Below are 13,230 nucleotides of genomic sequence, written 5' to 3' on the forward strand. Positions count from 1 at the left end.
AAGTATATAATGTTACAAAGAAATCATGCAATATAAACCGGAAGTATGTATTACTAGAGTAGGGTACTGATAAAAGTGTTTTTCGTAAAATTATAAGAAAATATGATGATTGAAAAGACAGCAGGATATTTATTGTCAAGGCAGTTAGTTACTGGTCTGTGTAAGAGAGATTTGTCATCTACTGGGCGGCAAAGATTGATCATTCTTGGAACAGGCTGGGGAAGTTACAGTGTGTTGAAGAAAATAGACAAGAAACTGTATGATGTTATTGTAGTGAGTCCCAGAAATCACTTCCTGTTTACACCACTGCTGTGCAGTACCACTGTCGGAACCCTAGAGTTCAGGTACCACTCCCACACGATAATTTAAACGACACATGTTTATATTATTATTTGATTCTTATGGTTCTCATGCATGGTTGAACTCAAAAGAGGTTGTCAATAATAGAAGTTAAGTGCATACTGTAATGTTATACAAAAACATTTTCTGTATTGAAACATTTTAATGAAAAAAAAATCAAAATTATCAAACATGTTATCGTTTGAGTTATAGTGCGATATTTACATTAGAATTCTTTGTTTAAGAAATAATATATCTCATCCAGTGATTTGTCGTTGAATAAATCATTGTTTGGAGTTCAGATATAATAATACGCATCTGAACGAAAAACAGTGATTTATTCAAGAGCAAATCACTAAATGAGATATATATTATTTCGATTCTAACACGTTACCAAGGATTTTAAAGTACATCCTTGATGACATTCATGAAATATTTGCCCGTTTTCAATCGGTTTCTTTTCCAGTGCGCCCTATGACGTTTGACGCCATGACATAATAATTGTGTCGTCAGAACAGTGATTTGTTTTATAATAATTCACCGTTTTCTGCCTTCTTTGTTTAATAGGAAAATGAATCGGATCGTGTTAGAATTGTCATTAAAATTTTAATGTTTGTTTTGTGGGGTTTTAAGTCACACCCATATGGTGACTTACTTGCTTAATAATGGTTGAGAAAGACCCCAAGTGCAATTCAACGAGCCATCAGGCATGTGTGAGCAAACTGTGAGCTTTATTACTTTATCTTGTTCTGACTACCATAACTAGTCCTGTCTGGTGGTCACTTTTGTAACAGCTAGTAAATAAGCATCTCTGAAGTTGAATTTGTTAAGCTATTCTTTGTCAAGTAGAATTTCATTTTCATTTTTGATTAGTGAAAATAGCATGTTTTGTTGGATTCACTACTGTCTTTCAGCAGTATTTCAGTTTGATATAAGGTAGTCAGCTGACCAGTGTTCCTACAGTATTTCAGTTTGATATAAGGTGACCAGTGTTCCTACAGTATTTCAGTTTGATATAAGGTGACCAGGGTTCCTACAGTATTTTAGTTTGATATAAGGTGACCAGTGTTCCTACAGTATTTCAGTTTGATATAAGGTGTCCAGTGTTCCTACAGTATTTCAGTTTGATATAAGGTGTCCAGTGTTCCTACAGTATTTCAGTTTGATATAAGGTGACCAGTGTTCCTACAGTACCAGTGTTCCTACAGTATTTCAGTTTGATATAAGCTACAGTATTTCAGTTTGATATAAGGTGACCAGTGTTCCTACAGTATTTCAGTTTGATATAAGGTGACCAGTGTTCCTACAGTATTTCAGTTTGATATAAGCTACAGTATTTCAGTTTGATATAAGCTACAGTATTTCAGTTTGATATAAGGTGACCAGTGTTCCTGCATAATAGTGAAAGTACGAACCTTTACTCTGAAAGTAACTGATGACTCATTGATGAATCAGGATGGAGGATGAATGATCTTTGACATACTTCCTGATCGGAAATGTAAATGGAAGTAACTATTCATGTAGAACGAGGTGTGGCTTAGTTTTAAGCCAGAATTTACATAATCAATGTTTCAGAGAGAAATATCACAATCAGGTGATTGACTATACAGTAACTGTTGTACATGATTAAACTTGTTGTCAGTTTTTTGACTGAAATACTTCCAGAACGGACAATTTCTGCTTTTGAAAGTTACGAGTGACAGTGTCTTTCATATAATAACAAAAAAGCAGCATAACTATTATGTGTGCTGAAGATTAGCTTTCTCCATTTTCAGTTAAGTTAATGTCACATTGTGTTAATACATTAATGACATTTCCTCTTCAGGTCAATAATTGAGCCAGTCAGGAACACTGGATTTAGACAGACAGATCACTTCCACCTGTCTCGAGCTGCAGGAATAGATTTCAAGAACCAGATTGTACACGTTGAGAGTGGTCTGAAACAAGATTCTACATATGATCTGTCATACGATAAACTAGTGATTGGAGTTGGATCACTTAGCAACACATTTAATACACCTGGTGTTAATGAACACGCTTTCTTCCTAAAGGTGAATATAAACAGGATATGATATGCAAAAAAAAAAAGAAAAGAAATAGTGCTTTGTTTCAGTGTAAGACTGATACTTTGTCAGATGAGCAACAGATGCCAGATTTTCTGATTACAAGAAAATATAAGATCTGGTGTTCATGAGTGAAAATGTTTTTATTCTTTTTAATTGTTGTGTTTTTAATGGTTCTTAGCAAATTTTACTTATTTTTAGTTCACCTGAGCCAAAGGCTCATGGTGAGCTTTTGTGACCGCTCAATGTCCATCGTCAGTCGTCTGTCCGTCAACATTTCCTAAAAAAAACCTTCTTCTTGAAAACTACTGGGCAGAATTACACCAAACTTCACAGGAATGATCCTTGGGTGGCCCCCTTTCAAAATTTTTCAAAGAATTGAATTTCATGCAGAACTGTGGTTGCCATGACAACCAAAAGGAAAAACTTTCAAAATCTTCTTATCCAAAACCGCAAGGTGTAGAGCCTCACTATTTGGCATGTGACATCATCTAATGGTCCTCTATGAAGATTGTTCGAATTGTGCCCCTGGGGTGAAAAGAGGCTCCGCCCCGGGGGTCACAAGTTTTACATAGACTTATATAGGAAAAAACTTTAAAAATCTTCTTGTCTGGAACCACAGGACCTAGGCCTTTGATATTTGGTATGTAGCATTGCCTTGTGGTCCTCCACCAAAACTGTTCAAATTATAACCCTGGGGTGAAAAGAGGCCATACCCCGGTGGGGGTGGGGTCTCAAGTTTTACATAGACTTATATAGGAAAAAATCTTCTTGTCTGAAAGTGCAAGGCTTAGGCTTTTGACATTTGGTATGTTGCATTGCCTTGTGATCCTTTACCAAAATTGTTCAAATTATGCCCCTGGGGTGAAAGAGGCCCTTTTTTTCTGAAAGTTTAAGGCCTAGGCCTTTGATATTTGGTATGTGGCATTGCCTAGTGGATCTCTAACAAGGTTGTTCAAATTATTTCCCTGGGGTAAAAAGAGGCCCCACCCTGGGGTCACTTGTTATATGAGTTACATAGGAATAAATACTTCAAAAATTATCAGATCATATTTCCTAAACTGTTTAATTATAACTACCTGATGACCCCAAGCGATAAGGGGTCACTTGACTGTGACCTTGACCTACTCACCTACTGTCTTGTTTTTTAAGATACAGCCTTGAAATTTGGATGACATGTGCAGTTTTGCACACTGATCTTAAAACTGATTTTCAGTGACCATTAATGTGATCTACTGACATACCTTCTTAATATTTTAGCATCAGTTTACCATTTGAAAAATGTGGCTGATATTACTCAGGTGAGCGATTCAGGGTCATCATGACCCTCTTGTTTAGTTTGGTTAGATATGAAATACTGGTTTATTTTTACAGTGAAATTACCAAGTTTAGTTTTGTCATATTTCAATTATTTACTGAAAAACATAGTCAGGCAAGTTTTACAGCTGGGCCTCATTGATGTGTTGAACTGTACCCTAAAGATCCAGGATGTCTCGTATTCTTCTTCAGGAGTTAATCTTTGCCTGCTGTGGGTAATGATTCTGCCTTTGCGACCAGTGCAGACCATGGTCTGCGCTGTTTGCTATTTAGTTAGTAAAATTTCAGTGAACACCCCTTTGAGTAATAAATGGTACTGCCCAAATTGAATAATAGACTATACCGTTTTAGAAATTTAGCAGGGTAAAGGTTAAACTTGTTGAAATATGAATGTAGCTAGAATATGCACACACAAGATTTCATGAAGAACTGATTCAGACTACCTCAATTTTGAAGCACATACAAGGACTTTAGTTTTGTGATAATTTTTATACATGAACTTCACACATGCCTTTAGACTTGTGTATTCTTTTAAACTGACTTGGTTTGTTTTCCTGCAGGAAGTTGGTGATGCTCGTAGAATACGCAACAAGATTTTAAGTAACTTTGAGCTGGCCACACAGCCATCTTCAAGCCCGGATGAAAGTGGTAGGCTGCTGCATATTGTAATAGTTGGAGGAGGACCGACTGGGGTAGAGTTTGGTGCAGAGGTGTATGATTTTGTTGAACAGGTAGAAATAATGTATTAATCTTCATAAATCAGCTGCATTTGTTCATATTATGATAGACATTTAGAATGGATTGCTTACTTTCTGGTCTTACGTTTTAATGAAAGTGGCATACCGCAACAAGTTTGATGTTGTAAATGAGTATTATAAACAAAGAGTTTATTGAGTTTTAGGCAGTATTTATTTATAAAGACACTGGTATAGTTGGAAAGAAGTGAGCATTATGGTAATACTGATCACTTTCTTCTTTAGGATGTGACAAGATTGTACAAAGCCAAGAAGGATGATGTAAGGGTAACATTAGTAGAGTCTAACCAGATTCTGTCCTCATTTGATGCCAAACTGAGAAAGTATGCTGAGAAAAAGATACAGGGAAGGAGAGGGTTCAAGTTGAAGAGGGACTTTGTCACAGGTACAAAGTAGAAAAAAGAGAACAGTTCAGAAAAGTTCATAAAAGGCAGTTTTAAATACTAAGACAACAGTAGAATGAATATGTTAAGTTCTGTTTTGATGTAACTGTATATGTTAGACATGGTGAAAAAGTGCTTTATGTAATTTGTTGAACTCGCAGATTTTTTAGCAGTTTGATTTCACCTTCACTTTTTAGCTCACCTGAGCCAAAGGCTCATGGTGAGCTTTTGTGACCGCTCAATGTCCGTCGTCAGTCGTGCTTCGTCCGTCCGTCAACATTTTCTAAAAAAATCTTCTTCTTGAAAACCAGTTGGCAGAATTACACCAAACTTCTTAGGAATGATCCTTGGGTGGCCCCCTTTCAAAATTGTTCAAATAATTGAATTCCATGCAGAACTCTGGTTGCCATGGCAACTGAAAGGAAAAACTTTAAAAATCCTCTTCTCAAAAACCAGAAGCCCTAGAGCTTAGATATATGGTGTGAAGCATTGCCTAATGGACCTCTACCAAATTTGTTCAAATCATGACCCCAGGTTCAAAATTGACCCCACCCCAGGGGTCACTTGATTTTACATAGGAAAATCTTCAAAAATTTTCTTAAAATAAACCAGAAGGCCTAGAGCTTAAATATTTCACATGTAGCATTGCCTAGCGGACCTCTACAAAATTTGTTCAAATCATGACCCCCGGAGTCAAAATTGACCCCACCCCAGGGGTCACTTGATTTTACATAGGAAAATCTTCAAAAATTTTCTTAAAATAAACCAGAAGGCCTAGAGCTTAGATATTTCACATGTAGCATTGCCTAGTAGACTTCTACAAAATTTGTTCAAATCATGACCCCCGGGGTCAAATTGACCCCGCCCAATGGGGTTACTTTATTGTACATAGAAAAATCTTCAAAATTTTCTAAAAATAAACCAAAAGGCCTAGAGCTTAAATATTTGACATGTAGCATTGCCTAGTGGACCTCTACAAAATTTGTTCAAATCATGACCCCCGGGGTCAAAATTGACCCTGCCCCAGGGGTCACTTGATTTTATATAGGAAAATCTTCAAAATTTTTCTTAAAATAAACCAGAAAGCCTAGAGCTTAGATATTTCACTTGTAGCATTGCCTAGTAGACTTCTACAAAAAAAATTCAAATCATGACCCCACCCATGGGGTTACTTGACTGTACATAGAAAAATCTTCAAAATTTTCTAAAAATAAACCAGAAGGCCTAGAGCTTAGATATTTCACATGTAGCATTGCCTAGAGGACCTCTACAAAATTTGTTCAAATCTTGAATCTTCATAAATTTGCTAAAAATAACCCAGAAGGCCTAGATCTTAGATATTTGATATGTAACATTGCCTAGTGGACTTCTACAAACTTTTTTCAAATCCCGCCCCAGGGGTTACTTGATTGTACATCAGAAAAAAATTCTAAAAATCATCACTTTGACATTTGAAACATGTAGCTCATATTACTCAGGTGAGCGATCCAGGGTCATCATGACCCTCTTGTTCTTGTATACTATGGATACTTTGTGTTTTCATTGCTTCTGCATATACTGTGATTATGTGTTTTCATTGCTTCTGCATATACCGTGATTATGTGTTTTCATTGCTTCTGCATATACCGTGATTATGTGTTTTCATTGCATCTGCATATACCGTGATTATGTGTTTTCATTGCTTCTGCATATACCGTGATTATGTGTTTTCATTGCTTCTACATATACCGTGATTATGTGTTTTCATTGCTTCTGCATATACCGTGATAAACTTAATTTACTGATAACTAAACTCACATTTTTGCTATGACTTTGTAGAAGGGGAAACATACTTGATTACAATGCTTCATTGGCTGTGATTGTTCACATTTATACATACGTCACATTTTGCGATATCCATGCATTTTACCGCATGTTACCCTTGAAAAGTTTGTATTGTTATGAGATGTTAGAACATAAGCAATGCCAGCAGCTACCTCTACTTGATCACTTTGGTGTTTCAGAGATACATAGCTTTAAAACAAAGACAACACCAAACCAGTTTAAACAATGTAAAATAAGTTTAAATATAAAAAAGTAATTGCTGTTTAGTACTTTCCTGTGAAATACTGTGAAATCATTAATATACGTGGGGGACTAATTTTTGTGGATTTCGTGGTTGAATCAATCCATAAGATTTAATCCCAATGAACAAGTAAAATTCCCATTTATTTTATCTTCAAAAGTTGAAATCCACAAATTCAAATCCCCACGAAATTGACGTTTTCACCAAAACCACGAAATTTTATGCACACAAAATTAAATGATTTTACAGTACATGGTTCTGTTTTATAGTAAATGTGGAGGTTTACCTCCACCACACACTTTAAACACGACCATGTATTTTATACACATATGTAAGCTTCTAGTAAGCTGTGATTTATTCCTTGTGTAATGTAGACTTTAAAAGAAGGAACATTGTCATGGAATTCAGTTGTTAGCTTTAATAGTTTATTATAGGCAACCAGTTCGTACTAGTAAGGTTTTTCTACTGTGGAAACTGTTTGCAGTCTATAACTGAATCATTTTCCAGGTGTATTTGAAGATCACGTACAGTTGGCTAGCGGAGAGAAAATGCCATGTGGAATGGTTGTATGGAGTACAGGTCTAGCTCCACGGGACTTTGTTAGAGAACTTGATATAGCAAAGAATGAAAGAGGACAAGTAAGAAAACATTTACATTACTATATTATATTCCATATTTAGAATATAAATACAGTAAAATACTGATCCCACGAGATCTCCAGGGAATGAGTTTAATGTTGAAGTTATCAAGAAGTTTTTGAGTGATCCAAACAGAAGATATAAGGAAAACAATGAGAGACACCATAAATTGCTCTGAGCCTTGATGCTCAAGCCACTGATACTAGAGTGAGTGGCACTTTACAGTGTTGTGTTAGGATGGGGCTTATGCAGCTTTGTAAATGAATACCTTACCCTGCTAAGTTTGTAAATGGACTACTTTATCTTTCAATTTGGACATTAACATTTATAGTTCATATGGGTATTCACTGAAGATTTACTGACTGAATAGCGAACAGTGCAGATCAGACTACCAGTAGGCTGATCTTGATCTGCACTGGTTGCAAAGGCAGATACAATTGCCGCTAGTATGCTAAGAGTTGAAATTATTTTTAAAAAGGATCGTGCTCCTTAATTGGGCATCAGTGTGGCAGTTTGTTTTCACAGTTTCATGATGCGGTCAAGAAGTATTTAATTTTTACATTTTTGTACCCCCCGACAACAAAGTTGTAAGGGGGGGTATACTGGTTTCAGGTTGTCTCTGTCTGTCCGTCCATCCGTCCGTCCGTCTGTCCGTAGACACAGTCTTGTGCGCACCAACTCTCCTCATCTCCTTGACACAATTTAATGAAACTTCACACAAGTGTTCAGTAACAACTGTAGTTGTGCATGGTGCATGTTAGGTTCTTTCAGAAATAAAATTGCAGAGTTACGGGACTTTGATTTTTGTTACTATACTATATACATACAGTCTGCATATGCAATCTTGTGCGCACCAACTCTCCTCATCCCCTTGACACAATTTAATGAAACTTCACAAAAGTGATCAGTAACAACAGTAGTTGTGCATGATGCATGTTAGGTTCTTTCAGAATTTTTTTTTACAGAGTTATGGGACTTTGTTTTTTGTTACTATACTATATACATAGACACAATCTTGTGCACACCAACTCTCCTCATTCCCTTGACACAATTTAATGAAACTTCACACAGATGTTCAGTAACAACTGTAGTTGTGCATGATGCAAGTTAGGTTCTTTCAGGGAAAAAAATTGCAGAGTTATGGGACTTTGATTTTTGTTACTATACTATATACATACAGACTGCATATGCAATCTTGTGCGTGCATAATCTCCTGAACCCATGCACACAATTTAATGAAACTTAACACAAGTGATCAGTAGTAACCCTAGTTGTGCATGGTGCATGTTAGGTTCTTTCAGAAACAAATTCTGCACAGTTATGGGACTTTGTTTTTTGTTAATATACTATATACATACAGTCTGCATATGCAATCTTGTGCGCCCCTAATCTCCCGAACCCTTGCACACAATTTAATGAAACTTCACACAAGTGATCAGTACTTACCCTACTTGTGCATGGTGCATATTACGTTCTTTTAGATAAATATTCTGCAGAGTTATGGGACTTTGTTTTTGTTACTATACTATATACATAGAGTCTTTATACTTACAGTCCACATAATTATGCAGTCTTGTGTGCATCAAATTGCAATGTACTGTGTCAGTGCGTGCGGGGGGTACATTCATCATCTTCAGTGATAGCCTGATAGGTCTAGTTGGAAGCAGTTTCTTTGCAGAAATTAGGTTTTACTAAGTGTGTATGTAGGATATTTCCCTTAAAATCAATTTCTAATAATTTTGATGTGTTTTTTTTTCTTGAACTTGAACCTCAGAAGTAAATTATAACATGTACATGGTCTGTACCAAAAGGTTCATAACATTTTTCAGCAAACCGCCTCGGTAGCCTAGTGGTAGAGCGTCCGCTTCGAGTGCAGGAGGTCATGGGTTTGATCCCTCCTGGCCGCGTCATACAAAAGAAGATAAAAATGGTACTAGTAGCTTCCTCGCTTGGTGCTCAGCATTAAGAGGATAGTACTAGGACTGGTCAGCCCGGTGTCAGTATAATGTGACTGGGTGGGGTATTATGTCCCGTGTCTGTGGCATGATATTCCAGTGAGGCAGCACTATAAAGTTGGGCATTGTGCTCAGTGCTACAAGTAGACACCATTGTTTATATGACTGAAAAATTGTTGAAAAAGATGTTAAACTCAAACACACACACACACACACACACACACACACACATTTTTAAGCAAATCCTGAGATTTTTATGACTCATTAAACTGTTACTTTGTATTGATCCACTTCTGTGGTATAACACAAACATGTCTGATTGCATTTGAATTCACAGTGTACTGTTTTATCACAGATATTGGTTGAATTAGAAGTTCAAACATTCAGAAGAAGTCTAAATATGTGACGTTTAACTTTTAACTTCCGTAAATTTTTCCGTCAAAGGTAATAAAAATCTTGACTTTTCACTTCTACTCATTTTTGCAAAAAGATAAAAAAGCACTAAATTCCTAGAGAATATTTGTCACTTTACACTGATTGAAACTTGATTTGTCTTGTACAAACAAAGTTCTTTAAACATAAATAAAATGAGTTGGTAAATTAAACCTTTTTCATCTATTGCAGATTTTAACAGACCGCTACTTGAACGTTCTCGGAGATCCAAGTGGAAATAGTTTTGCTATAGGAGATTGTGCTGATATAAAAGATTACCCTCTCCCTTGTACAGCTCAGGTAAACTATCTCCTTCCTTATTTACAGGCTCAGCAGGGAGAGCTTAATCCTTCAAATTGAGTATACATTAGGGAGTCTCCATGGCCGAGTGATTAAGGTCACTGACTTCAAATCACTTGTCCCTCATCGGTGTGGGTTCAAGCCTCACTCAGGGCGTTGAATTCTTCATGTGAGCAGGCCATCCAGCTGGCTTACGGAAGGTCGGTGGTTCTTCCCAGGTGCCCGCTTGTGATGAAATAATAATGCACGGAGGGGCACCTAGAGTCTTCCTCCACCATCAAAGCTGGAAAGTCGCCATATGACCTAAAATTGTGTCGGTGCAATGTTAAACCCAACAAAACAAATAATGAGTGTACAGTCAAACTTGTTTGTTATGACCTTAGGCGAAATGAAAAAGTGGTCTTCGTTGACAGGTGATCTCTCAGCATTAGTAAATTTACATTATATATAAGTAAATGGGCAGAAGTGCTATTTAGCATAAATTTGACTGTATCTCATTTTGCTTTTATTTTGCAGTGTGATCTTTAATGCTCTTAAGAATAGACAATGTAACTGGAAAACTATATGAGGAGAAAAATGTGTGCATTGTAGTTGCTTATATTTTGTGAGATCTTGCATAATAATATTAAAGAGTGTTTTAAATTCCTGAGTTCAGCTGTTTCCAAATACTTCGCATAGTATAACAATATTACCCAATCTATGATTCAGGTTTATTGGAGGATTCTTTGCTTCCAGAAAAAGAAAAAGTTTTGCTCCAAGGGTAGAAGATACTGGTTCAAAATCCAGAAACACTGACTGTTACTATAATTCTGTTAGAGAATGTAAAGTTAAAACTTGGCACAACTAACCTGTACTTTTAGTTTCAGCTTTGGTCAGATATTTCAGCCTTAAATTTCTACATTCAAAATAACAGTCTTTACAAAAAGCATATTCTGGTCTTCTCATTGGTATTTCTTCACAGAGATTGTACTGCCTATAAATTATAAATGACCAAAACTTTGTGTACAGTCTAGCCTGTCTAAAGCAGCTGGCTTAACATTAAGCCTGCTAAATTTCTGTAATGGACTGGTCCATCTTTCAATCTGAGCAGTGCCTTTTATCGTTTGAAGGGGTGTTTACTGAAAATTTACTGACCGAATAGTGAACAGTGCAGACCATGATCAGACTGCACGGATGTGCAGGCTGATCTTGGTCTGCACTGGTCGCAAAAGCAGAATCAATTACCGCCAGCAGCCTAAAGGTTAATACAAATGGCTGCTACGACAGATTCAACTGTATAAGAAAAATTTACCTATTGAGACGAAAACACAGATCGATTTATTACTGTACTCCTGCTCATCTTGGTTTTATATTTTGAAAAGTCATTCAGTATGGTTGTAACAATACATTACTGTAGGTTGCTGAAAGACAGGGCAAAGCAGCTCAGTGGTGGCCAGAAAGAGGAGTTCACTTTCACCAGTGCAGGAATGTTAGCTTATATAGGCAGCTATGAAGGGCTTACTGATCTACCCAAGACAAAACTACAAGGTAATTTTAAACTAATTATGTTAAAAAGAATTTAAATCATTTCCAGTGGTCAAGTATCAATGTTTAAATATTTGCTTGTGATAAAGTAACATTAGGCGTTAACGTTACTAAATTTATATCACTTGCCTAACTAGCAGTGTGATTAAGTAACACAAAAGGCAGGGTTACGAAATTAGTTACACTTGTCCAGAAAGCAGTGTGATTGAATAACAGTAGGAACTGCAGAGGAAGAAAACAGCTGGCTTAATGGAAGGGTGGCGTTTAACCAAGTCAAGTTTTGAGACCAGTCTTGTAATGCAGATTTGTCATTGGTCAGTTTTAAAATTGTGTTCAGAAACTGCCAGTCAGATATTGGTGTTTCCAGACAGGTCTCCTGATTCTGGTTAATACTTAAGGGCCCATGCTTCAGACCAAATTTGAAATTCTGCAATTGATACCGAGATGGCCATCCGCGATGATCTTGTTGAATTTTCTGTTGGAATATTGTTTGACAAGAAAAGCAACAAAATATGAAAATAAAACAAACAACCAAAGTTGACATTTGTTGTTCTGTTTTCAGGTTTTCCCTCCTGGTTTCTATGGAGATCAGCATATCTGACTCAGCTTGGAAGTTGGAGATTGAGAATGCAAGTGCCCCTAGACTGGACAAAAACATTACTGTTTGGACGAGATATATCAAGATTTGACTAGTTGTTTTTGTAAATGTGTTGGATCTTACAGGAAATAAATCAGTGTGCATTGGACAACTTTGTGCGATGTATTTACAGTCATATATTTAAGTATCTGTTGGTTAGAAATTTTGCTTCCCATTATAGGTAAGCTAATAAAGTAAACATTTAGTTGTATGGTACATGTGTAACTGGCTAGCTAGACTAAATGAGCCGTGCCATGAGAAAACCAACATAGTGGGTATGCGACCAGCATGGATCCAGACCAGCCTGCGCATCCGCGCAGTCTGGTCAGACTCCATGCTGTTCGCTTTTAAAGCCTATTTGAATTGGAGAAACTATTAGCGAACAGCATGGATCCTGACCAGACTGTGCGGATGCACAGGCTGGTCAGGATCCATGCTGGTCGCATACCCACTATATTGGTTTTCCCATGGCACGGCTCAAATATTGCTTTTATACTGTCAAATCATTAATGTTCATGGGGGACTAATTTTCATAGATTCCATGGTTTCACAGCAAACAATGTCCAGTTCATTTTATTTTCAAAATTTGAAACCAATTTTGTATCCCTATGAAATAGCAGTTCCGCCCAAACCAGGAAATTCCATGATTTTACTGTATATCAGGTGTTGGATGTTAAGTGTCTCTGATGAAGTTTTAACTGTTAGTAATCATGCTTAAATTGACAGGTTTTAGTTGTTTTTTTCTTCTAAAATTCAGACATTTACACTTTGTTTCAATAATCTCTAGTGCTTTTGTATATGTTATTTATACAACTGTTCTAT

The 13,230-nt window shown here is 36.6% G+C and overlaps 1 protein-coding gene across 1 annotated transcript; it reads left to right on the top strand.

The window, feature by feature from the left end:
- Positions 1–77: 77 nt before the first annotated feature.
- Positions 78–12,697, top strand: LOC123535490 (uncharacterized). Its single transcript, XM_045318202.2, is given in 9 exon segments — positions 78–344; positions 2,165–2,390; positions 4,280–4,450; positions 4,700–4,859; positions 7,430–7,560; positions 10,140–10,247; positions 11,644–11,660; positions 11,662–11,774; positions 12,334–12,697. Coding segments are annotated over 9 exon segments (1,299 nt in total). The 5' UTR covers positions 78–102; the 3' UTR covers positions 12,465–12,697.
- The last annotated feature ends 533 nt before the right edge of the window (positions 12,698–13,230 follow it).

The sequence above is a fragment of the Mercenaria mercenaria genome, chromosome 12 (assembly GCF_021730395.1).
Source record: "Mercenaria mercenaria strain notata chromosome 12, MADL_Memer_1, whole genome shotgun sequence".
In the NCBI taxonomy this organism is placed as follows: domain Eukaryota; kingdom Metazoa; phylum Mollusca; class Bivalvia; order Venerida; family Veneridae; genus Mercenaria; species Mercenaria mercenaria.